Genomic DNA, 26,019 nt, shown 5'->3' on the forward strand with positions numbered 1-26,019 from the left:
ATGAATGAATAAAAGGACTGATGCACGGTGGTCTGGTGGTTAGCGCACAGGCCTCATTGTTTCAATCCCACCCTCGGCCATCTCTGTGTGGAGTTTGCATGTTCTCCCCGTGCATGCGTGGGTTTTCTCCGGGTACTCCGGTTTCTTCCCACATTCCAAAAACATGCTAGGTTAATTGGCGACTCCAAATTGTCCATAGGTATGAATGTGAGTGTGAATGGTTGTTGCTGCTAAAATGATCAATTTAGTTTTTGTTCATTTCATGTCATTTGAATGGCAAGGTTTACAGCTAGCAAAAATAATCAGCATTTACTATTTCAAATATTCATTCATCTCCTCTTTTTCTCCTCAAGTTCAGAAAAATCTGCACACTGATTAAATCCAGGGCTACAGATGGCTTTCATGGCCTCCTAAAGCTTATTCTTCTTTCCACTATTTTATTTTTTTATATTTTTGCATGTCTCCAAGTCCTTTTGTGTGTCACAGATGAGTGTCAAATCTCAAAGAGCTTAGACCGCGATGACATAATCTCTTTTGGAAACGTCTGACACTTTTCACACCTAAAGTGTACTGGGAGGATAAAAAAACCTCCAATTGATGTGGCCCATCTGGAAGGGATGTGTTTATATACCCAGAAAAGAAACGGGGAAAAAAAGTAATTTCAGAGTTAAAGCTAAGTTAAAGTGTGTAGAGTTTTGAATTTTAATTAAAACTACACTGGGTGTAACGATTTGTTTTCATAACGATTTGATTCGTGTCACGAAGGATGATTTGATTCAGTAATTTTAAATCAATTAAGTAACTTTTCAGCCAAAAATGTACCAGTGTGACTGTTAATAAACACCGGGATACTCAACAGTGCAAGTGTAGTTTCTTAGATTGCCATTGTTTTTTGTTTTTTTTTAGGTAAGGGAATCAGGTATGAATTATTAATAATGTTGACATACTTTAGAATATATTACCAATAAGGTAAAAAAAAGGTAAAAAATGCAATACAAAATCAGCAGTGTGTTATAACTTTCCATGATTAATTATTTACTATAAATAGTGCAATCTGGGGCTTGAATGATAATTCATATAATTCAAGTAACTTAATTACAAAAAATATTCAATTATTTTTTACTGCTTCAAGGAATCGTTGCAGTCGTTACCTGTAAATATATACCTGTAAATATGATTATTGCTGGATTTCCCTTCAGATTTCGATTAGCTTCCCTTTTTGTAGTACTCATTTAATATAGAGAAACAGTCGCTAATCATGTACTGTACTGTGGATTTAAGGCGGTGCAAATTTCCAGATTTTTGGTCCAATTATTATTTTTATCCTACAGAAATCGTCCAAATTATTCACAGAAAACACATCTCATTCACCGTTAGTCGATAATAATAAGTAAGTATGGATTATGCAGGTGAAATTTACAGCATACATGAAATTTTGCATTCTGTTCGGTGGCCCTTGAAGGGGACATAGTTGTGTGCTGTGACTGGCCAAAATGTGACTCCATCTGTTCATCAAAAGTCTTAAATTATTATTAATGAACGGTGAGTATTTAAAAATATGTGAGGGCTTAAACCCGTTTATTATGGTGGGAGTGAACAATGGTAATTGAAGACGGAAGGCGATGGTTCCGGAGCAAACCGCCAATTCTAAAATTGGAGGAGAACACCAACGGTGTGTTAGATTCCGGGTAAGATCTTTGCTTCATTGGCTGGCAGACTCAAAGAAAGCACCAAGGTCGACTGTGAGCCACCAAAAAGTCTTCACAAAGCTAGCTATAAGCGACAGACAGGTGATTTCATATCATGTTTTGCTATAATTAAAAAAAAAAAAGTTTGAAATATATCAAACCATCTCGTGGAAAGCTATTAAAGACTCGGGGAGATGTACGGCCTTCTTTCATCCTTCTTGCACTTTGTAGCCGACATTCTCCACGTCACCGATGCCCTTGAGTTAGTCTCTTGAAAGTTTAATTAAATTTTAAAATAAAATGTACAACTGCCTGGAGAGGATGAGCTGATTCAGTTACAACAGGAAATGATAAGACTATCTGATAAGTTTTGTCAAACACACACACACACACACACACACAATTAATCTATTTTTATGGCTTGTCAGGAAAAAACGTTGTATCAAGTGAGGTGATAGTGAGGTAAATGGTCAAGGGACCGTTATCAGCTTCTCCTTTGCAACCTCCCTTGATGGAGAGGAGGCACCTGGTTGGGGAGCAAGTGATGAAGACATCCAAAGGGAGGTGAACACACCACGAGGAAATGGCGCTTCCACTTCACAGTGTGGAGAGAACAAAAAGGAGACATCAGGGGAGCCGTTGTGTTCCATATCAGACATCCACGTCTCAGGATGAGCGAGGGAGCCATGAAAGGAATCATGAAAGACAGTACAAGGTTATTCTAAAGTGATGCTCTAAAAGACCCTGGGAATACTTTGAAAATGTATTCGTATGTGTTTTAATTGTGTTTCTTTGGTATAAAATGCTGACTTGTGAAAAGTTTTTCTGTGTAAGTCCAACAAGTTTGTGCTGAGAAGAACCTTGGACTTGCATCACATCATCAAACCTGACTTGACAGGCTGGTGTAAAACTGACTCAAATGTTTCAACGCATGTGATATGGAAACACAGCATATAGTATATATAGCATTGCAAGTATTGCCCTCATAAATGTGACTTAAATTGCAGTATTTATTCCATGAAATTATATTCATTGTAGTATTTGTAATGAATAGGATCAATTTGTAGCATAAAGATAATATTCAACACGCTATATGTCAAATATACAGTAGTAATACAACTTCAATACAACTTCACTTAACCCTGAAAAATAAGATATTCTTTGAGAAATTCCCATGGGAATACATTCCATATAAAAACTTTTTTTTTTTAATTAAATTTGAACACACAATACTGGAAAGTTAAAAGGACCTATTATACTAATTTTTCAGACCCTTTCTTTTGAGTTGCGGAGTCCTACAGAGCAGCTACAAACAACGACCTGCACAGAAAGCTTTCTAGTTCTTCCAGAATCTGAACCTATTTAGCTGTATTTCTTTAGATTTCGTGCTTTTCATTTTCACTGGCCCGTCTCTACAGACTGGACAGTCCGAAGTTTCTAATGAAAAGTGGTTACTTCTAGATGTAAGTAGCTTTAGCATTTTAGTGTTAGGTTTTCTACAGCAATGGCAACGTCTAATATGGTCATTCCACGTATTTTGCAGGACTACCGATATTTAAAAAAAAAAACTAGCAACCCTGCTCCTTGTATGCACACTCTATAATGCTACACAGACAAGCGCTTTTGCTCCGTGATTACACAAAATAAACACAGTTAGGACACAGATAAATTGTTACTTACTGCTTGCCCTTCTGACTTTTCGACACAACCAAGAAACGTTGGAAAGGCGTCCAGTGTGAAATGCAGTTGACAGATTCAAATGCATTTATTTTGCTTGTAGGGAATCAAAAACTCCAACCACTTTAGGAATCGTAAACAAATGTGGCTTTCCCTTACGAGCAATTGCTAGCAACGTAAACAGAGAAGCAGAGTTCGGGGTAGGGCATGGGAAGTAGAGCTTTGGGGGAGAGCAGGCAGTGTATCGGGCCGACAGCTACGCTTATAAGGAAGCCTGCACCTCTGTGACATCACAAAAGAACAGTTTGGCAACACCCTCTGGAACTGAGCGTTTTGAGCCATTTTAGGGCTCACTTCCAATTGCACAAACCTCATCATCTGAAACTTTGGCATCGCTTAACACGAGAATACAACATTCTAAATACATTTATGGGCCAGAAAAGTGGAAAAAGCATAACAGGACTAATGACACCAAAAGTTTTGGTTGCTTTCTGTTTGCTCTAATGCATCAGCAGTATAGCCCTCTGATTATGGTCTAATCGCAGCTATGGTCTTCTTTCCACTTCCATCTGTTAATACAATCGTAATAAGGCCTAGTAATCTCAGTGAAATTAAAATCAAATATCTCCAAACTATACAATACCCATTGTTTTATACAATTCAAGCATTTTCGCAGAGCCTTTACGCCTTTGCAACCTCATTGCAACCTCAGCTAAATGAAATAATCTGTTAAAAAGTGGACCCCCTTGTTACATTTATTGTACATAAGCATGGAGGGGATTCTTTTAGATCAATTGAAGACAAAAAAAGAAAAAAAAATTAGGAAGGAAGGAAATGTATCCAGAGATTGAGCGTTAAGAATTCTTCACATTCTGTGGAATGAACTGAAGTTTTTATTTTGCGTTTGGGGCACAAGTGAGGACACTAATTGGCTGCATGCAGCAGAGGCATTGTTGATGATTGTTGATCCTCAACGAGTTTGCTTTCTAAAGAAAAAGCAATGGAAGTTTGATAATTCCTAGATGACAGCAATAATTGGTCACACTTGCGTAGAAACCGGAGTTCAGAACTTTCAAGGAGAGATTCTAGCATCAGTTTAAAATAACAATCAATTAATGAAAAGATGGTTAATATTCCTCGTGATCTATTTCGGAACTTCAGTAGAACATCACTAGTTTGATATCATTCATGTCAAATATAGCATAGCTGGCAAACGGTGCCCATACACAAATGATCTTTGCAAAAGGTCCCACACTGCTACTCTGCCATGACGGGTGTCTCATATCATCATTGGAGGAAAGTTACAACATTATTAATGCAAGACAGTCAGAAGCCACTGTACCCTGCAGGGTCTAATAAATATCTCTCAATGTCACATGCAGTAAACGCTGTTTGTTCATTGCCACAGCTTAAACATTCTCGGTACTGTGGTTCCAACCTCTTTAAGATAAATGCCATGCCATATGGTAACACTTGCAGCGGCTTCTGCTGGGTTGAAACCAAAGCCTGCAGGGTGTCTGGCCAGGGTAAGATGAAGTGAGGACATGTCTCCGCTTCTCAAAAAGAGTGAAGACCGGTGTTTGAGGAGGAAGCAGAAATAGGCCATATCCATTGTGGTATTAATGTCGGCCATTAGGGGGAGAATTCACAGGGTGCCGAGTTTGCTGATGTTGTTTTGGTGTGGTCGAGAGCGACAGTTCTTAAGCAAGTGTTGTGTTTACGAACCAAAGTAAAGTTTTTATTCATTTATGGGAGTTCATCATAACATGGATGAGCATGAACCGATTACTACATGTACTTTTTATTTATCCATCTCCACTTACTTCGACCTGTATTACACTGGATTGTGTCAGAGCATAAATGGTGAACTTTTTCATTTTTTATGTGAGGATAAGCGGTAGAAAATGAATGAATGAATTAATGTTTGTTTAATTATGAGGTATACTTTTGTAGTGTTAAGTTGCTATGTGATGAATTTAGTGTTCTCAGTAAGATTACACTGTGACTCAGACTGTTATATTGTCATACTGATATTTAAATATAATGACCTTAATGACCTTTTCAACGGGTTGACAAGCTTGTTGTGAGTGCAGCTGGTGATTGGCTCCCGACAAAAAAAAGCTACCGTTTACTCACATTGTTGGGATTTTGACATTTCCTGACTAGCTTTTTATTTTTAGGACGGTCTCTGCTAATCTTCATGATAGCTTCGGGCATGCAAATGGAGCATGATCATCCTCCGACATAAACTACCACTTCAGTTCCAAAGCAGCAGAATATGAGCTGATGAGTGTGACGCAAGAATCGGAGACACATTTTTCTGTATGAAATGAGTGGCAGCGGAACAGGGCTGTGTAAAGAGGCATTATCCACAGTGCACAGTGCCTCACTGATGACTACTTGGGGCAAATGCACTTTAAATGAGGCTGCACATAGCTAGGAGACACAGGTTCGATTCCCTGCTCTTGCAGTTTGCATGTTCTCCGGGTACTCCAGTTTCCTCCCACATTACAAAAACATGCTAGGTTAATTGGCGACTCCAAATTGTCCATAGGTATGAATGTGAGTGTGAATGGTTGTTTGTCTATATGTGCCCTGTGATTGGCTGGTGACCAGTCCCGAAGACCGTTGGGATAGGCTCCAACACACCCGCGACCCTCGTGAGGATAAGCGATAGAAAATGAATGAATGGACACTTTATATGAGCTCATACTAATAATGTGACTCGGTCAGTTCTGACAAAATGATAATACGATATTCCACTCTTTGTTAAATTCTTCAACTCTCTTTTAAATAATACAAGAAAACAATCAGACACCAGAGAAGCTGATAAAATCTTGATCACAGACACGGATGCCCAGACTACGAGTTCAGTGTTGGGTAGGAAAATCCTTGAGGAAGCTCGTGAGCTGTTTATTTTTTGCCTGCCTCATCACTCCAGGGTTTTTGCTCAAAGACAAACATTTAATAATTCATCTGCTCATTCTTCCTCCATTGGTGGGGCCTTGAGCCAGCTTTTTTCCATTGGTGCTGTCATTTCTCCCAGCCATTTAAAGTGGATGTCAGGAGCCGTAATGGAACAGAGTGGCATGTGTTTCTTAACAGCAACACCAAAAATATAATAATATACTGTAGAGACAAAATGATGCCGGAGGATACAAAAACAATAAAATTAGGGCACGTCGCTTGTAGCTGCATCACCTTGTCGAAAACTGACATGTAGCTGCCTTATGCACGAGACATTTTTTTGCACAGTAAACAGCACATTTCAATGCTGTTAGAGCAGGGGTGGGCAAACTTTTTGACTCGCGGGCCGCATTGATATGACAAAATTTACGGGGGGGGGGGGGGGGGGCAGACTATATATATTTTACACGTAACAGTCCACCTGGTATTATTGTATCTGTAAAATTGTCATGCAATCTGCTATTATTATTTATTATTTTATATTTATATTTAAATATTTTAAAAATAATAAAATATTATAATAATTACAATAAAATTAAAATAATAATAATTATATTTTTATTATGTAAAATATGCAAATATAACAATATTATATATAATTAATATAATAATTAGCATTAATATAATAATTATAATAATCATAATAGTTCTAATAATGATTATAATAATCTAATAATAATCTAATAATAATCTAATAATAATCTAATAATAATCTAATAATACTAATTATTATTATTATTATTATGTGCTTGTGTCCCTTTTTTCAGGAGCACTTTGTAAACAACAGACCATGTCAAAAAACGAAATTGATAAAACCATCAAAAGGTTGGCTCAGGCCATGGTGCCAGGTTGTATGTTGAGTTTAAATGAAATACTTTGGAAAGATTGGGCGGGCCGTATTCAAACACTTGGCGGGCCGGATGTGGCCCCCGGGCCGTAGTTTGCCCACCCCTGTGTTAGAGCCTTGTAGGACTTCACCAAAAAAGGCAAGACGTGGGATAAGTGACAAAGTAAGAGCAAGTCATATCAGGAAAGCCTGAACATTTCCGACATTCCCGAAAAGGAGTCTAAAAATACAGACCATCGTCTTTGGGTCAACTGGGGCTAACATGTTCTCTCTCATCTCCAGGAAGAACTCTCCATCTCCATATACTTAACGCCTCATACACAGCCTTGTCTGCAGCTCCTACACCATTAATCCCACCGATTTATAGACAAGCCGCACAATATATGCAGCGCTTAGTTGAAGTTGGGCATCAATTATTCAAACAAATCCTACTTTTATAAGATGAGAAGGTAATTAGCCTCACTACACCTTAGCACTCATTTACGCTGGCAACAAATACCGAAGTGTTCTCCATTCAAAATTTTGGAAAGGTTAATACCAATACCTAAAATGTCCATTTCATGCAGACAACACAACAGCAACGCTCGACCATGGGCGGTTTTGTCAAGGTCAAACTCAAGCCAGCGGAGACAAATGACCTTTCCTCGTCATCTTTGGAATGTCGAATATTGGAATCACTTTGGGTAATAACAAATAATGACCCAATCTCCAACACTGGCAAAAGACGTATTGATTTAATTCACCCAGCAAAGCCTGAAATTACGACCTTAGCTTCATAAAGATGGATATGTCTCTGTCTGCACAATGAAATATCTATTTTATGTGATTGGTGATGGGTCAGAACCCCCACCCCGACATGATGGAATCACAATATACTGAAATGTCATGTGACTGCCTATTTCAAGCACCATTCCCGTAGAAATAAAAGGCCCCACAAATAATACCTGTACTTTGAGAAGTAAATACTGAACCTAGCCTATTTTGGATGCAGACTTACTTTGTTTGCCAACAAATTAGAATTTGTGTGTTGAGTCGACGCATGAAACTATGGGCCTGAGAATGGTATTAGATCAGACATCACATTAGCTGGAAAAGATGTGGATATACGCAGCAAATTACTGTGCAAAATGCAAATCAACAGCCATTTAGCAAATTATGTAAAAGGCCAATGCATGCAAAAGAAATGAAATAGACATGACAAGCTAATTCAGGTGGAAGCACTATTCGGAATAATCTTACAATGTGACAAAAAGCATCTGATGAATTTATTCGATGCACTGTATGGTCACAATGAATATTCTTTGTATAATTTTTCCATTTGCGGCGTGATTTATTTATAATCATGCACTATAAAATAGTGACGACAATGCATTTATGTGCCTAATTATGTCACATAAATATCCCTCAGATTGCGCCAATTTAACTTCACTGATTTTAAATGTACACAATTATTGTAAGATTAATTGTTAATTGTAAATATACATGATAGTATGAGTTATTCAAGGATAAGAAGTTCTTCATGAAGTCAACACACAGGAAGGAAAACTTTGAAGGGCAGTCGCGAAGGTACCAAGAGTTCACGGTTTATCCTTTTTAAAATTGGATGATTGAATTTCTTGGCAGGGGGATTCATTAAAATGATAATTCTTATTTATGAAGCCCTTTAAAAAATTAAAATACTTTCCGTGTACTGCTTGCTATTAATTAAACTTTCTCTCTCCCTCTCGTTTTGTTTCCTCGGTTCCCTCCGCTCTCCTACTTCCTATTGAACTTGACACACTAATAGGTTATGAATAATTCTGTTTCAGTTTAGACAGCAATTAGCCACAATGCCAGAGGCCATTCGTCTTCGTCTCCAGCGGTGCGGTAATTTAGGACCTAGCAAAGTCGGGGGTGCTTCGGCTGTCCCACCGCTGCATCGTTCGCTTCTTCCCGCCCGACACTGAAACCGAGAACCACCCACTTTGTTTGAGACAATGAAGACCCAACTTATATCTGGTAGGCAGCTTATACCCTCAGTTCTTAAAACTGCAACCTTACTGTACCTCATGGAGTACCCAAATTCTCAATATACTTGCTATTCATTAAAACCAAACACTCTGATAGTAGAGTGCATTAGCTAGTAATCACAGTCACTAATGATATCACTCCAAACCCTTACGTTTGTAAATGACGGTAGCAGGTACTCACACATGACGGTGAGGAAAACATTCCCTGACGCCAGAACAACCTTCTCCCTTGTTGCACGGTCGTAGATTCCCACATGGCATTCGTAAGGTCCGTTGTCCGAGATCCGGACCTCTGGGAGCCTAGAAAACACAACAACGTTGAAAAGAACAGACTAGGAAAAAGCGTTTGTCTGCAGTGTACTTTTTCTTGATATCTTTCCTTGATATTTGTGGTAAGAAAGGACCTAGTGAGTATAATACTGGAACTAATCTTTGTCTTTGTAAGGGAAGCAGTTTTGTAAAAATGAGGTCCTTATATTATCATAACATTTAAATATTTGTTCCTGTTTGGGATCAGATGGACAATATTTTAGATTTGTAATATGTAATAGGCAACTGTACAACTATTTGACTATTACTAGAATGCATCAAATTTAACTTGCTGCTATCTTGTTATCACAGAAATAGGTGCAATTACGTAACATCGCCACAAGATGGTGTGGCCAGTGTCTCTGAATGAGGCTAATGGGTCAAAGTTTTAAAAAACAGTATCATAGTGCTGAAAGGAAAGAATGTAATGCCCTTCTTTTGCAGACACAGAATCTCAGGAGGATAGAGGACTGTTATCCTTGGGTGGGGAGGGGCGAGAAACAGAGCAGAGTCGAGTTTCACTTTTATTGCTTATAAATTTGAGGACGATGTGTTTGAGGGTGTAGTTGAGTTTGGTGGCAAAAGGGAGCACATAACAGTAAGGCCTGATGTAGAATCTGTAGAAGATGTTGACTAAGCAGTTGAAAAGAAGGGGCTCCGAGACAACACCGTGGGGTTCGTTGGAGTTGAAAAAAAAGGGTGGAGCTTGAATAATTGATTTAAAAAATAAAACCACCAACAAAGATGTTCGTTTATAGAACACACCAGAAATGATAATCTGTTGTTTCACAACCGAACAACTCAAAAGGTTCATCATCACCCTTTATTAAAAACAAGATAAGGAATTATTCCTATGAACATGGTGCTATAAAATGTTGTCAAACATAAAACATTGTTGATACACTTTTAATAGTCTATAAATGAAAATATCATCATTTGAGAAAAGTCATAAAACGTGGATTCATGAGGTTTTTGTGGCTGCACAGTGGTCAAGTGGTTAGCATGCAGACCTCACAGCTAGGAGACCTGAGTTCAATCCCGCCCTCGGCCATCTCTGTGTGAAGTTTACATGCGTGGGTTTTCTCCGGGTACTCCGGTTTCCTTTGACATTCCAAAAACATGCTAGGTTAATTAGCGACTCCAAATTGTCCATAGGTATGAATGTGAGTGTGAATGGTTGTTTGTCTATATGTGCCCTGTGATTGGCTGGTGACCGGTCCAGGGTGTACCCCATCTCTCGCCCGAAGACAGCTGGGATAGGCTCCAGCACCCCTGCGACCCTTATGAGGATAAGCGGTAGAAAATGAATGAATGAATGATTGTTTCGGTTTTGGTTGCACGGCGGTCGAGTGGTTAGCGCGCAGGCCTCACAGCGAGGAGAACTGAGTTCAACTCCACTCTCGGCCATCTCTGTGTGGAGTTTGCATGTTCTCCCCGTGCATGCGTGGGTTTTCTCCGGGTACTCCGGTTTCCTCCCACATTCCAAAAACATGCTAGGTTAATTAGCGACTCCAAATTGTCCATAGGTATGAATGTGAGTGTGAATGGTTGTTTGTCTATATGTGCCCTGTGATTGGCTGGCCACCACTCCAGTCCTGCCTCTCGCCCAAAGACAGCTGGGATAGGCTCCCTTGTGAGGATAAGCGGTAGAAAATGAATGAGGTTTTCATTGGTTGGCTGGAAAAATGATAATCACCCAAAGGCCAAAGAATCAACCATGCTAGCATGACAGTGGCTCATTTATAAATAGCAACACAGCATTTTGTCATATTGTCATTGTTATATATTATTCCAAAGAGAAACAGGACAAAAGCCGCACGGGACATAAATATTTACTAAAAAAATGACAAGGTCGTCCACGGCGCCCGATGATATCTCAGGCTTGTTCCTACTGTTGGTCCAAAGCTGTTTTGAGTGTGTTCCACTGTGGTGACTCACCCACGGTCGCACGAGGACAGTTTAACCTGACTGACCGCAACACTCTAGACAGTTGGCCGCCACACGAGACAACGCTTTATATGGTTCAATGTAACAGACTGTATGCGTGTTTACTGGGCCATTGAGCTCCCTTGATACAATTCTTAAGGGATGCATTGTGTGTTCTGTCAAAATCCAGCTATATAAATGGTAATTATAATGCTTCAGTGATATTTACTGTAATTGTTGTAACACTGATGGAAATAGCATAAATGCACATCACAGTAAAAGGAATTAATTTATAAATGTTAAGATGTCAGTTGTTGACAGTGTCTTAATTAAGTCTTATACTTCTGGTTGTCAGTGCAGTTCTTGCTCAAAGTCACCTGGGATTAGTTTCATTGCCACCATGAAAATAAAAAGGTACATTTGTGTTTATGTTAACCAAAGCAAACAGTAGTTTCTTGGATGCATAACTCCGAGAGTATCAGTGACGCTACCTTTCGATCAATCCCATTAACCCACCTTGTTATCGTCTCATGGTACAAAAACACAACCATCCATCCTAGTGCTCAATACACGTTAATCTTATTTTTGTTGTGAAAAATAACATTGAATTGCTAATTTTCTGTGTGCTCGAATATTTAAATATTTATTTCTTTTTTACTTTTCAGCACTGAAACCAGAATCCTCTTTCCCAGAAAAAAAACAAGTGTTATGTTAGATTCTGTACTGTTGTGGTGCAGTTTATAATTTTTTTAATATGTTGCCTGCTTGTTGCTCGGCTTTTGCTCGAACACCTAAGGAGATGCGTGTAAGGTTGGTAAGGGTGGTAGTGGCTCAGGAGGAAGAGCGGATCATCCGGAAACCAGAAGGTTGGTGTTCGATCCGCTTCGATTCCAATTACTCCATCCCAGTCAAAGTTGATGTGTCCTTGGGCAAGACACTTCACCCACCTTGCCTCTAGTGCTGCTCACACTGAATGAATGTTTGCCGCAAATTAGCAGACATTTCCGTCAGTCTACCTCAGGGCAGCTGTCGCTACTAATGTAGGTATAATATAAATCTAATCCATATGATTATTGTCATTTGTATCCCAATAGACTTCTACACCGCTATGTACATCTGTGCAATACTTTTTTATATTCAGTATAGTTACTCCAGACTACATTCTGCAATATCTGCAATATTAAGGCTCTAAATGCAATATATTATGTTCTATGTGAAGTATTTCTATAATGCCTCAAATTAGACTGGTCATATATCTCATCTCGTTTCATATTATTTGCATACTGTATTTGTATATAACTCTGTGTAAAACTGTTGATTTTGTTAATACTTGGGTTGTTTATATTGTTTACTTTTCTATATTGTGCATTTTGTACTGCTTAACTGATTATGTACTCTTGCTGCTGTGCAATGCAAATTTCCCCACTGAGGGACGAATAAAGGCATATTTTATCTTATCTTATCCATTTTCAAAAGGCAAAATTTGCCACATCAGATGTCTTGGCATTTCAGTACATTTTTAGGACTATTTTGATACAAAATATTTTGATACAACTGTCCCAACTATTTTTTCCTTGACCTTGTATTATATGTATAATGCATTTTTGCCAGATACGAGTATCTTGCATTGCTCGCACTGCCTTTAAATTTCATCGTTTTCTTCAGCTCGCCTCTATTTCCGTTTGTATCAAAAACTACTTAGTAAACTTGTTTGTACTTGTTAGTAATTGTCTCATTTAGTTGATCTAAGAACGACAATAAACAAGACAAAGTAAAGCTTGAATAAACCAATGATGAACAAATATTTGAAAAAATAAAGATCAGTATATATTAAAAAAAAAAAATGTGAGTACCTCCAGCCATAAAGTGAGACTGTCTCAACAGACATGCTCGAGGGATATGTGTAAAATAGTCTCTCTCTTTTTTTTTTTAATTGTATTATAAAATGATGAGGGTAGCATTGTGAATCTCTCCAGAGGGGAGTTAATTGGCTTTGTCTTGGCTGACTACATTCCAGTAAACGCTGATGTAGCCTATTGCTTTGTTTTTTTTACATACAAAGCCCTATCTGCTATCCACAGTCCAGTCTGTTGAATTCATGGATTCAAAGCAAGACAAGTGTTGTGAAAAGAAACCAGACATAACCAACATTAGGGGAGGATTTGCTGCCTGCTATAAAAATGGTGAGGAGGCCAATAAGGAACCTACAACCACAGCGAGTTCAAACTAGTGGACCAGTTGACAACAAAATGTTGAAGAGAATCAATACCTGACACATTGGGTTTCTTCATTTTCAAAAGTGTTGTAATGAAACGTTCAACACATCTTCGATGACTCACTGTCTTCTGTCACAGCTAATTACTGATCAACTGGAAATCTTAAATGAGCCATGTAACATAATACATCAGAGACAGGCGAGAGGCGTGGTACACCCTGGACTGGTGGCCAGCCAATCACAGGGCACATATAGACAAACAACCATTCACACTCACATTCATACCTATGGACAATTTGGAGTCGCCAATTAACCTAGCATGTTTTTGGAATGTGGGAGGAAACCGGAGTACCCGGAGAAAACCCACGCATGCACGGGGAGAACATGCAAACTCCACACAGAGAGGGCCGGGGGTGGAATTGAACCCTGGTTTTCCCCTTGTTGGAACTAGCACCAATACAGCATTGGTTCTAACTCTACATTTAAAAACCTCTGCATATTCAAACATAAAATGTCATTACGAACCACTCAACCACTGTGCTGCCCAAGTCATGAAATCACAGTCTTATTAAATGTGTTTTGTCTTGTGAGAAGTGACAGGAAATGCACAAGGCAGGAGAGTCTGTTCTAAAAATAGAACTCCCTTGGAAAGCAACCATGTTGTTATTGCACTTAACCTGAAGACCAGAAAGAACGAGGGTGAAGTAATGTGTTGGGCTGCTTGGGTAGGATGAATTCTGCAGAGGAAGTTGGAGACAAATGATGCTCACTGTGAGTGTAACAACAGTAACAACAGTCAGCTATGCACACATGGAGGCCGGGGGGTGATACATTGGTTTGTAAGTTCTAAGAGTCTGACAAAATAAATTGAATAAGCAAACATATGAACCCTGCAAGGTCTCCCAAGTAGACCACAGACTGTGAAATGTGTAGATCCTGGTGGATCAGCGGCAAACACAGAACACCGCAGAAGGGGATCGATTGTCCCCCAGGAGTTGTATAGGAAAGCTCTTTCCTCTTTAGGAAGAGTGTGTGCAGAGCTCCCTGCGCCTGCTAATGCAAGCATATGCCACTGTCTAAATGGAGCGTGAAAAATAGCAGTCAATCCCTCCATCAAAATAACAAGCACGCCGTCTGATATTCCTTCTGGTCCAAAGCTTTATGGGTGAAGGAGGTCAACGCAGCCAGTCCTCGCTGGAGAGGGAGAGGCATGCACACAGATGTGTGTAATCACTCGTGTTTCCTGGAGGAGGGAGCAATGATGAAGCAAAAATGATGAGCATAATACCGTGCCTCTGAAAGCGTCAAGGGATATGTGATTGGTTTTGGTTAGATTAGAAGAAGCGCTGAGGTAGCTCATCTCTCTATTCCTTACCCACAAAGCTGCCGTGCTGTTGTTTGCTTGCCTAAACACACCATTCATTGATTCAGGAGAATTATTGCATGGATAGAAAATACACTATATAGAATATTATGTAATTCAATCAAAAGATTTACTATTTCTGTGCGAGAGGCAGGGTACACCCTGGAATGGTGGCCAGCCAATCACAGGGCACACATAGACAAACAACCATTCACACTCACATTCATACCTATGGACAATTTGGAGTCGCCAATTAACCTAGCATGTTTTTGGAATGTGGGAGGAAACCGGAGTACCTGGTGAAGACTCCACACAGATATGGCCGAGGGTGGAATTGAAATGGGGTCTTCTAGCTGTGAAGCCTGCGTGCTAACCACTTTTCCACCATGCAGCCCACAGACACGTCAGCATTGATATTGGAAAACATTCATGCATTCAGTCAATCATTCATTCATTTTCTATCGCTTTTCCTCACGAGGGTCGCAGATGTGCTGGAGCCTATCCCAGCTGTCTTCGGGCGAGAGGCGGGGTACACCCTGGGCTGGTGGCCAGCCAATCACAGGGCACATATAGACAAACAACCATTCACACTCACATTCATGCCTATGGACAATTTGGAGTCGCCGATTAACCTAGCAAGAAAACCCACACATGCAAAGTCAACACAGAGATACCTGAGAGTGGAATTGAACTGGGGTCTTCTAGCTGTGAGGCCTGCATGCTAACCACTCGACCACCATGCAGCCCACAGACACATCAGCATTGATATTGGAAAACATTGACATTTTTTTATTATTTTATTTTATGTATCCACTCAAACACAATCATTCTCCAATTTTGAAGGAACACAAAATGCAAGCCTGGTGATCATTCTATTTATCATCAATTTATTTGACGGCTTTGATGCAATTTGCATTACTGTACCAGCTCGGGTACAGTAATGTTTATGAGGTTTATTACTGTCAGTTACCTGAAATTGATGATTCAAAAACAGAACGATAATTATCAGAAACTGCAATGAAATTGGCATTAAAAATCAAATACTACGCTTTTATTCTGAAAGGTTGACATGGCGGTGTGACTGGGATGCAGCAGCCCCTCACTTTCCCGATGTGTTTACATGTTTTTGTAAGTACCGAGTTTGGCTTGACCAGAATACGTGTACTGTTGAAAGTTACTGTTACGCATTGGTAGCAGCTCTTTATGGACTTTAAAACCCGAGTACTCCAGTAAAACTACAGAAGCCAGGCACCCTCCGGTGGCCCAACTCAGCCTCGACCCCCACTACTGCACTGCAGGTGCAGAGAAAGCGCCGCAGGCGGTGTGATAGAAAACAGAGGGATCTGGGCTAGGCCAACAGCTAACTTATATAATCTGATTTTTCCATCGAGCACGCTGGTCAATGCTTGCTTTTCCCGAAAATGTACACTTTTTCATATCAACCAAGGAGACTGTGAGAGGATGTTGTGTTTATATACTCTTGGAAAAAATGTTTAATCAAGAGTTAATCAAGAGAAAAGTATAATTTGTGTATACCTTAGGGTCATTCCTAGCCATTAAACGGTGATGGTGGGTCCCGCAGCCAAACCAGTTGAATCCAATGCTGTAAGGCTCGAGTGTCATCAGCGACATGTGAGCTGTTTGTCGCACAAGGACTAATCTGTTCGCTGGCACTTGAAAACAATAGAAAAAAACCCACAGCTGCTCTTCTTCCCTTTGAATGATTGTGTGTAATGGCTCTCAGAGCAGAGCGACGGCCGGCCATGTCAAATGTAGTCAATACCAGTGTCACGTCTGAACCCGTATAATCATCGGATAGCAGGCCAGAAATGAGAATCGCCTCAATTATTGTTAATTCTGTGTCGTGAAATGAAAAAAAAGGTGAGAGGTCAGTTTCAAAGAAGCTATTGGTTTATAAAACATAAACAGGGATTGATTTTCCTGTTTGTTGGGATGATATTCACACAGTAAAAGGAGATTACCAAAATAAACCTTATAAACGGTGTTGAACAGAAGGGCTGATTTCTCAAGAGAATTTAGAAGAACAAGTAAAACTGTACAAGGTTGATTCGGACCCGTACCAACTTAGGAGCATACGTAGATGAAAACATCAAATCAAGAGATGTCTTGCCCAATACACAATATAGGCAATTATTAAAGGGGGCACAAGTCCCCACATAGTCAACTGAACTTCAAACAAGTCTAATCTGCAGTGAACTGAACAGAAACAATCACAAAGCACTATTAGGAATGGAATATTTTCCAATCCATTATCAATGAGTACTGAAACATACTGTATGTGCTTATATACAACAAATCGATAACACACTCGCAAGACCTTTCGGCCTCTGCTATTGTGCCTCCATCAGCCATCGTAACAGAGATAATGGGGCCTCGAAAATTCACCGTGGGACGAACCTTAGACGGATCAACGAAACGGGATTTGGATCCGGCTTGTAATCAATGTTCATTTAGTCAAAGACAAGTTAAATGACGGCATCTATCTTCTTTAGAATGGACGGGAATGTGAGACCAAGTATTGTTTTCTCCGGGTACTCCGGTTTCCTCCCACATTCCAAAAACATGCTAGGTTAATTAGCGACTCCAAATTGTCCATAGGTATGAATGTGAGTGTGAATGGTTGTTTGTCTATATGTGGCCTGTCATTGGCTGGCCACCAGTCCAGGGTGTACCCCGCCTCTCGCCCGAAGACACCTGGGATAGGCTCCAGCACCCCTGCGACCTTCGTGAGGAAAAGCGGTAAAAAATGAATGAATGAATGTTAAGGCGCTATTTTACAGCCCAAGTGAAAATGCTGTAATATTAGTAGATTATGATTGTCATGAAAATGCAATCCCACAATATTATTCGACTGTAAGATTACGGGAAATTCAATCGTAAATAATTTTGCTCAATTTTCACACATATTGTGCATAACAATCCTGGACAATGAGTCCCATTGAAGAAGAAAATGGGTATCATAGTGAACTAATCCCTTAAATCATTATTCAGAATATTTTTTTTTATGTTGTGTGTCAATTACTGACAAAATGAAGGAAACTATTGGGCTGCAACAAGCCGTTTTGCTGTAAGAAAATAATGGCAAGTCGAGTCATATCCATGTGGACTTCCTTTCCAATTTTCTGATCAATATAACGAGAAGTTGAGAAAATTCAGTATTTGATTTCAATGCTATTGTGTAACAAAAACTATCAAATTATTTTCCCCCATACGCCATTCAAACATCAATTTCCAATGCAAAGCCAAGTAGTATAAAACCATCAGCATGTTGAAATAAAAAAGAAATATTTTGGCACGAGAAACTCATTTTCCACCATCGTTTCAAAGTGGTCACGGGTTAAGGAGTTTGACTTCATAATTGTATTTTTTAAGTACTTAGTCTATGAGTTCCTATGAAATTCCTGAAGAAAATTGTCCTTAGCTGACCACACAGGCCAAGCGTCCTGATCCAAATATGAGTAAAGGTCAGTGCAGCTACTTTGTATCTGCATCTGGTGCTTGCTCATTTTAAAATTCGACTTCCTCTTTGTGCGTTGTCGAGGCTTTTCATGTGTGCATTTGTGTTTTTGTGTCTTTGTGCATGTGTTGTAATGATGCTACCCTCCCAAAGGGATAGTAGGCTTGTCCGGATAAATCATCCTCAGTTGGGCAGCCACACTAAACAAAAGGGGAGCAACGGAAAAAAAAAAAAAAAGCTACATAAACAGGAGAACACACAACACAGAGAGAGACGTACGCACAGGCTCCAACAACAAGAAGAGCAAAGACCAGATGAAGCACAATAATGAGAGGACTCGTTCCAAAACCCTGACAAACAGTACGTTCAACATATCTGTCGAGAGCGAAGAAAGCAGCAGGAAGTCAAAATTACAAGATGGGCAGACAGAAGTCAAGAGTATCCAAAGACATTCCCTGAAGGACTTCCGCTCTTAGAGTACTACTTCATCTTTCTCTAGATGGTACATTCACTCCTAGAGACCTGTTAATGAGTACGCAGTGTGGGCATTTACAAGGATTTAAGTACCACTAAGAGAACACCCTGGCCAGATGTTTGCTAATTCTTGTAGACTGAACACTCTATCTTTAGAAAAAAATCAGTGATTAGTGTTTACCCAAGCACAATGTCCTCATTACTGATGGAATTTCAGGCTAATCAGGCTAACGATCTGGCCTACAAGAGGGCCGATCTGGGGGTTGTCGGAATACATCTCACGCATCTGTCCTCCATTTTTACTTTTCTATGCTTTTCATACTAATTTCCATTGGTAAAGTCTACAGATTTATCATATTCGGTATTTGGCGGCGTAAGGCTTTCATGGAATTACGTTTCAGATGACGGACTATGCTTTAAGCAGAGTATAAGGAGCGACCACCAGAGGCAGTAGAGTTAAGGAAACAGCATCACAGACATTATCCGTCCATCCATTTTCGATACCGCTTATCCTCATTCGGTTTCTGCTTACTTTGAGTAAGTAGACAGGATACGTCCTGAACTGAACAAACAATGGGCTGGCGACCAGTCCAGGGTGTACCTCGCCTCTCGCCCGAAGACAGCTGGGATAGGCTCCAGCACCCCCCAATGAATGAATGAATGAATGAATATAAACAAACAACTATGCAACTGAACATGGACTGGTCCTTTAGGGATGTGGGAGGAAGAAAACCCCCACATGGGAACATGCAACCGCCACACAGAGATGCTTCAATGGAAATTTGAACCCTTGATCTCCTGACTGCCGCCCACATAATAATCATTGGGATGCCGTGCGACCCCCACAGAAATGTTTCCGTCTCGTAAAATCAATTATGATAGATCACATATAATACGATTTAATTTGACCGTTGTATTTGACCTACCTTGGCCATTTCTTATCAGGTAACAATATAATCCAATAGGGTGGGGGTGCTCCTACTAAGCCAAAATGAATTACAATGGAACCTCTGAATTTGAATGTCATTAAGGACATAGGAGGTGACAAAAGAATACTTTTTCAAATGTTTTTCAGTGGTTAACCACTTGTTACGATGAATGAATATGTTCTATGGCACTGGCCTGAGCACTAAACCCTCAGGGATGTTTATAAAAAGATTTTTATTGTTTTAACATTTTAATTTTTTACACTTGTATGACAGTTTGACCTTTTATGATAACAAAAGTTTGACTCAGGAATTTGGATTACCATTACTGTAGAGCAGGGGTCGGGAACCTTTTTGGCGAAGAGAGCCATGAAGGCCAGATATTTTAAAATATGTATCTGTGAGAGCCATATACATTTTTTTTAAACATTGAATGCAATAAAATGTGTGCATTTTTATGTAAGACCAACAGTTTTAGATAATGGGCTCTAATTACGTAGACCAGGCACACTACCCCACGCCAATGGGGTGTGGCCAGCACACTTTCGTGAGCAGCGTAGTGTCTAATAATAAATCAAATACTTGTTGCCATTAATACAACTTCTGCTGCTGCATAGTTTTGCACCGTACTCCGTAGACGTATTTCATTCTTTTGGCCATCTTCGTCAGAAGGCTTGGTTCTGCAGCTTTAGCTATTTGACTAAAGGAGGAAAGTTTACATTTACATGTTTTTTTGACATCTCAATGACCGAGGTAGACTACCGCATTACCCAGTAATAATCAAGTTTTGGTGTTTGACCTGGAAAATATCATCAGGAAAGATAGATATGGTTGGCCGTATTGCAGCAGAATATAGATGGACGAATTAAAATGCATAAAAAAGTTGTTGATTTTGAATATTATTTTTAACAGTCATTTCTGTGATGGTTTACTTTAAAATGTTAGCAAAAATACATTTTTTATTGTGGTAAGAAATGCTTGAGAGCCAGATACAGTCATCAAAAGAGCCCTACCTGGCTCCCGAGCCATAGGTTCCCTACCTCTGCTGTAGAGCGTGTTTTTTTGGTTTATCCTGACAATTTCTAGTAAAACGTATCCTCTGTTTACATACATTTTCCACTTATTGTACAATGTACGTGTTATTAATACACTGCGTTAGTCCAACATCCTTATTAGCACGCTATTAGCATGCTACACATAGAAACAAGAACTGAAAGTCAGCTCCATCGCCTCTCTGTGATGTCATCATCATCAGTATTTCTAACTAAAACTGTTCCGGCTCTGCGTTTCTTTTGGTCACGGATGAAAAATAACCCAAAATGGAGCTGGAAAAAGTTGTAAGGTGAGCAACACTATTACATTTTTAAAAATAACAAATAAAGCAAAAAGGATATCGCTGCCACATTGCCGCCTTTGCCATCGCCTTTGCCATCTCTCCTTTAATTAGTCAATTACTGTATGTGTATTTCTATACATTTCAAATAATTTTGTGCACATAAAACTATGAAAATATATTTTTCTTTATGTATGGGATATGTATGGAATTATAACATTAGCAATATTGTTTACATTATTAAAAAAAAAAAGAATTATCACTGTAGGCATGAAATGGCTTGCATATAGTCACATTTACATTTGTACTATAGGAGATCAGATCAGATAACCAGATACAATAAACCCGTTAAGACGTGTGTGTGTGTCACGGCAAATGGGTTCCCCTTAGGGGAACTTAGTGGCAGGCGAACACGTGTGTGTCATTGGGGGTTTCCGCGTTGATTTTTCGCTTGCTGTGCGTAGGAATATGTATTCTTCTTTGTATTTGGACTTGATTTCATTTACTTAGCTGGATTTACCATTCTTATGTGTGAAAATGCTGAATTTGGACAACAAAAATATGTTTAAATAGGCTTTTTCAACCACAAAATGGCATGATTTGTTAATGATGTGATGTGCCATTGACCAATTCATATTTGATCTCCCCACATCATCAATAGTTCATCATTTGCTACAGTTACAAAACCCAGAGAGCGAAATACACGTCATTTGCTGAAGAATAAACGTAATTACTAATGAGGCTCACCGCACAGTCGATTGGTACACCAGGTCCTCACGCCTGCGGTAGTCCTCCATGTGAGAGTAGTTGGTATTAAACATGGCATCGTAAGTGAAGATTTTCTGCTTGATGGTGCCTCCATCTGTGACCTGTGAAGCAAAACCAGAGAACACTCATGATTCATTTGGTGATGGATGGGACAGGGCCAACCTTTTTGCACCTTGAGCTTCGCCTATGCACAACCTGTTGTCCAGGGGGGCCCGCAGCGGAGGAGATACGTGTAATTGCCTCATTGATTAATGTGCTGGAATGATAAGCTTGTAGAGCTTCAAGCTAGTCATTGAACACCTGCTTATTGGATAGCATCTGCGGCACAGTCTCTCAGGAGTAAGTATGTCCGTCCGTGTGGTTAGACCTCAGTGATGACGGACAACCGAGGTATCAAGGATGTGGCATTCTGCAGAGGTAATGGCTTGTGGCGAGATACTGCAGAGCTAGGAGGATATTCAAAACACTCGAGGCAGGATGGATGATGGAGGAGTTCTTTTCTCCCTTTAATATTCACAGAATTGCTAAAGTCACTTAGCATGTGAATGACAGTGATTGCTTCTCTTCCCAAGAAGCCTCAAGCTGCCATAAAGGAAAAAAAGGTGACAGGATTTTAATGGAGTCACTAATACTGCTTTGAAGAGGGAAATTGTTGCTGGGCCTGGAAGCTCTCGCGTGCTTTTCTAGTTAAGAAGGTATCATTCACATCAAACCCAATCCCTTCACTGGGGTAAACACTGTCAAGGCGTTTCTTGATTAGTCTCCGCAGTGTACACATCGCAACATGAAGACAAAGACAAACTCTATTTACAATAGCAAACAATATTTGACGTGCATGTTGGCTAACTCATAGAAGCTTTTGCCTCCATGGAGAAAGCGGAGAGCCTCGGGCTTACTGTGTCGAGCGCTACAACATATGAAGTCAATGGTGCTGAAACAACGTGGACATAATTTAACTTCATGCTTGTCACCAGAAAGTGGCCAATTTTTGGGTATTTTTAAACACGGAAAAATACAATTCGTCACCCTAGCAAAACAACGGCCTAAGTCATATTTTGGGAATACACACAAAACCGACCCGAAGTTCTGGGAGAAGGAGAGCTTGTACTGGACCTTGCAAATCAGTTGGGTCTTGATAGCTTTGCGATTCGACCCCAGGATGCAGAGAGCAGGACCAAACAAGCAGATAAAAATCAGGGCTCGACAATAACGATGTACCGATGGCCCGGGGCAAGTTAAAGCAAAATTTGGGTAAGTAAATCCAATCAGTGATATTCCCGTCTAGATAGTAATTGCCCTCTTGGGAACCATATGACTCAATGACACTTTGAAAGATGGATTAGAATACAACCAGTACAACACAAACACTACATCTTGGGTTATAATGGAGACTCTATTAATGGTCTTCAAGAAAACAACAACTATTGCAGAGGTTCTCAATGAGTATTATCACCGCGGAACTCATATTTTCCCATGGTAACCCACTTTTATATCGAGGTAAAAACAAGAAAATTTATTTTTAGTTAAAATAGTCTTCAATAGTCTGCAAAACTATTATATAAATATTATATAAATGGGACAGCATTAAAATACTGAAATTAAAATATTAAAAGGTCAAATGCGAACTACAAAAAAAATCAACATGATGAAATAAGAATTCATATTTGTAAATATCAGGAAAGAAGATGGTCAACAAAAAATATTTTCAATTCATTGACATTCATTGACAAATCATTTTTAGCTTAGTTTTCTACCTCTTGTCTCAGAAAAAAAACAAAAAACAAGACGATATCAAATCAAATGCAGGTTAGATATGACCTATTATTAGTCATATAATAATTTGCTTTAAGTATTTAAGCAAATTTTGGATAAATGAACTATAATGCAAATATTCGGCATTCAGAAAACTCATTCAAAGATGTTGTGATGATATGTAGGACTCCATACTGGTCAGTAGGTGTCACTAACAACTATATTGTTGTTGTAAGACACACAAGCACCAGACTTGATCGCCGGAACAACAGGGTTTTATTGCAAGTTTGAATTATCTCACCATAACTTCCACCATAATCCCTACCACAGGCTATTGTTTTGCCGATAAACCACGCTAAACTCAATTCTGAACCTCCGACGTCAACGTCATCCCAACTCAGATCCCATCTCAGGATGTAGATGCAGTGCTGATCACAAAAGAAAGTTTGCTGCTCCTGTATTTATGGTTTATTGTTATACTATACTCTTATGGTTATTAAGTTTTACAAGGCTGCAAGACTCAATGGCTGGTTTTACTGTTAAAAGCAGTCATATTTTTAACAACAAAACTATTCGGAAATGTCACCACGGCATTTAATACTTTAACAATGGCAAAGTTCTGCCCCTAAATGGATGAATGGGTTGTGTTTAACTTTGGTGAGAGGAAAAAATAACTTGTCATAACATCAGTCAGGTGATTTTAGGGAAATTATTGCAAACAAATCTATTTTTGCTGTTAGGAAATAATGATCAACAAAGCCTCAGTTTGATGAAGAGTAATTTAGAGGTAGTAGCTGGCCATGCAATTTTGGCCATACATTATTTTCCTAATTATCTCTCACAAATGAGTGGAAATCTACCTTCTAAGAGGTTACCTTTGCTGATGATGACATTTTGTTTTTTTTCTTAAACTCTGAAGTAATTGGAGTGGATGTGTTGGCACATGCCCAGTTCAACAAGAGCCCAGCCAGGAAATGAAAATCAGTCGTTTCAGACCCTCCCCAACAGTGCCCGTGAACGCTTGTTCACCTGTCAAATGGCACCAATGCAAAATGGCAGCGAGTGACATTTGCTGGTGTTAGAAATAGAACCGACCGCTAAGTGAAGGTAGCAATCGGTAACGCCAACCGGATAGCATTCACACCACCAATCACAGTTAATATGTTCTGAAGCTCATATGTTAACGTAAGTAGGCCATTACTGATATTCTCGCCTGATTGCACCACAGTTAAATCATGCAATCTTTATACATCAGAGGGAACATTAGATAACATGAACCGTGAGGAGCAGAAGTCGCATATTCGCATATTCACACTGAGTCAGTCACCCAAAAATGGTACACTTGAACGAACATCAAACCTGATAAACGACCGCAGTAACAACAGAAACAGGTAAGTAGTAGTAGTAGTCATCTTTGAAAGCATTGTACTATGTGGGGCTTTTTTTTTTTTAAAGCTGAATGCTGTCCCTCAAAGACGTTTTTTTTTGTGCGAGAGGCAAAAAGAGGTGATGACACAACTGCACACCAATAGAAATCACTGTCACTGCAGTTTAAGGCCACAAAAAATGGCCGCAAGTTGGCAGAAGTGCATTTCCTAAGAACTGTGCATGAATCTTCGAGATGTATTTACACACTCAACAGCATGGAGGATGTGGAAGAGCACGTTGGAGTGTTGCATGCAGAAGGTGTGCACGCTTATGCACACGTCCATCAACGTTCATCACCAAATGTGAGAATATTAACTAGTTCATGGTGTTATATAAATTATTATTTCAATGTAAAACAACCCTTTTTGGATTGTTTATGTTATGAAATTGGGCTGCACAGTGAACAAGTGGTTAGCACGCAGGCCTCACAGCTAGGAGACCCAGGTTAAATTCCACCCTCGAGCATGTCTGTGTGGAGTTTGCATGTTCTCCCCGTGCATGCGTGGGTTTACTCCGGTTTCCTCCCACATTCCAAAAACATGCTAGGTTAATTAGCGACTCCAAATTGTCCATAGGTATGAATGTGAGTGTGAATGGTTGTTTGTCTATATGTGCCCTGTGATTGGCTGGCCACCAGTCCAGGGTGTACCCCGACCCTTGTGACGATAAGCGGTAGAAAAGGAATGAATGATTATTACTACTACTACTAGTAGTAGGCTAGTATTAGTCCGCTTATTGGCTTGCTTATGTCAGAGATTTTTTTTGGGTAAAAAATAAAATAAAAAAATCAATAAAAAAATCTATTAAAAATATAAAATCATTTAGGGGGGCTTAAGAACATTTTAAAATAGGCCTAATG

The 26,019-nt window shown here is 39.5% G+C and overlaps 1 protein-coding gene across 2 annotated transcripts in view; it reads right to left on the reverse strand.

Moving 5' to 3' along the window:
- The window catches only part of igsf21a (immunoglobin superfamily, member 21a), a 186,408-nt gene that overhangs the window by 63,124 nt on the left and 97,265 nt on the right, over positions 1-26,019 (reverse strand). For both annotated transcript variants that reach the window (XM_058054591.2, XM_058054592.2), the window contains exons 3-4: positions 21,960-22,081; positions 9,370-9,488 (exon numbers count right to left, since the gene is read on the reverse strand). In XM_058054591.2, coding sequence (XP_057910574.2) covers positions 9,370-9,488; positions 21,960-22,081 — 241 coding nt within the window. The remainder of the gene's footprint in view (positions 1-9,369; positions 9,489-21,959; positions 22,082-26,019) is intronic.

Source organism: Doryrhamphus excisus, linkage group LG18 (genome assembly GCF_037039965.1).
Source record: "Doryrhamphus excisus strain RoL-2023G ecotype Guam linkage group LG18, RoL_Dexc_Guam_v1.1, whole genome shotgun sequence".
In the NCBI taxonomy this organism is placed as follows: Eukaryota; Metazoa; Chordata; class Actinopteri; order Syngnathiformes; family Syngnathidae; genus Doryrhamphus; species Doryrhamphus excisus.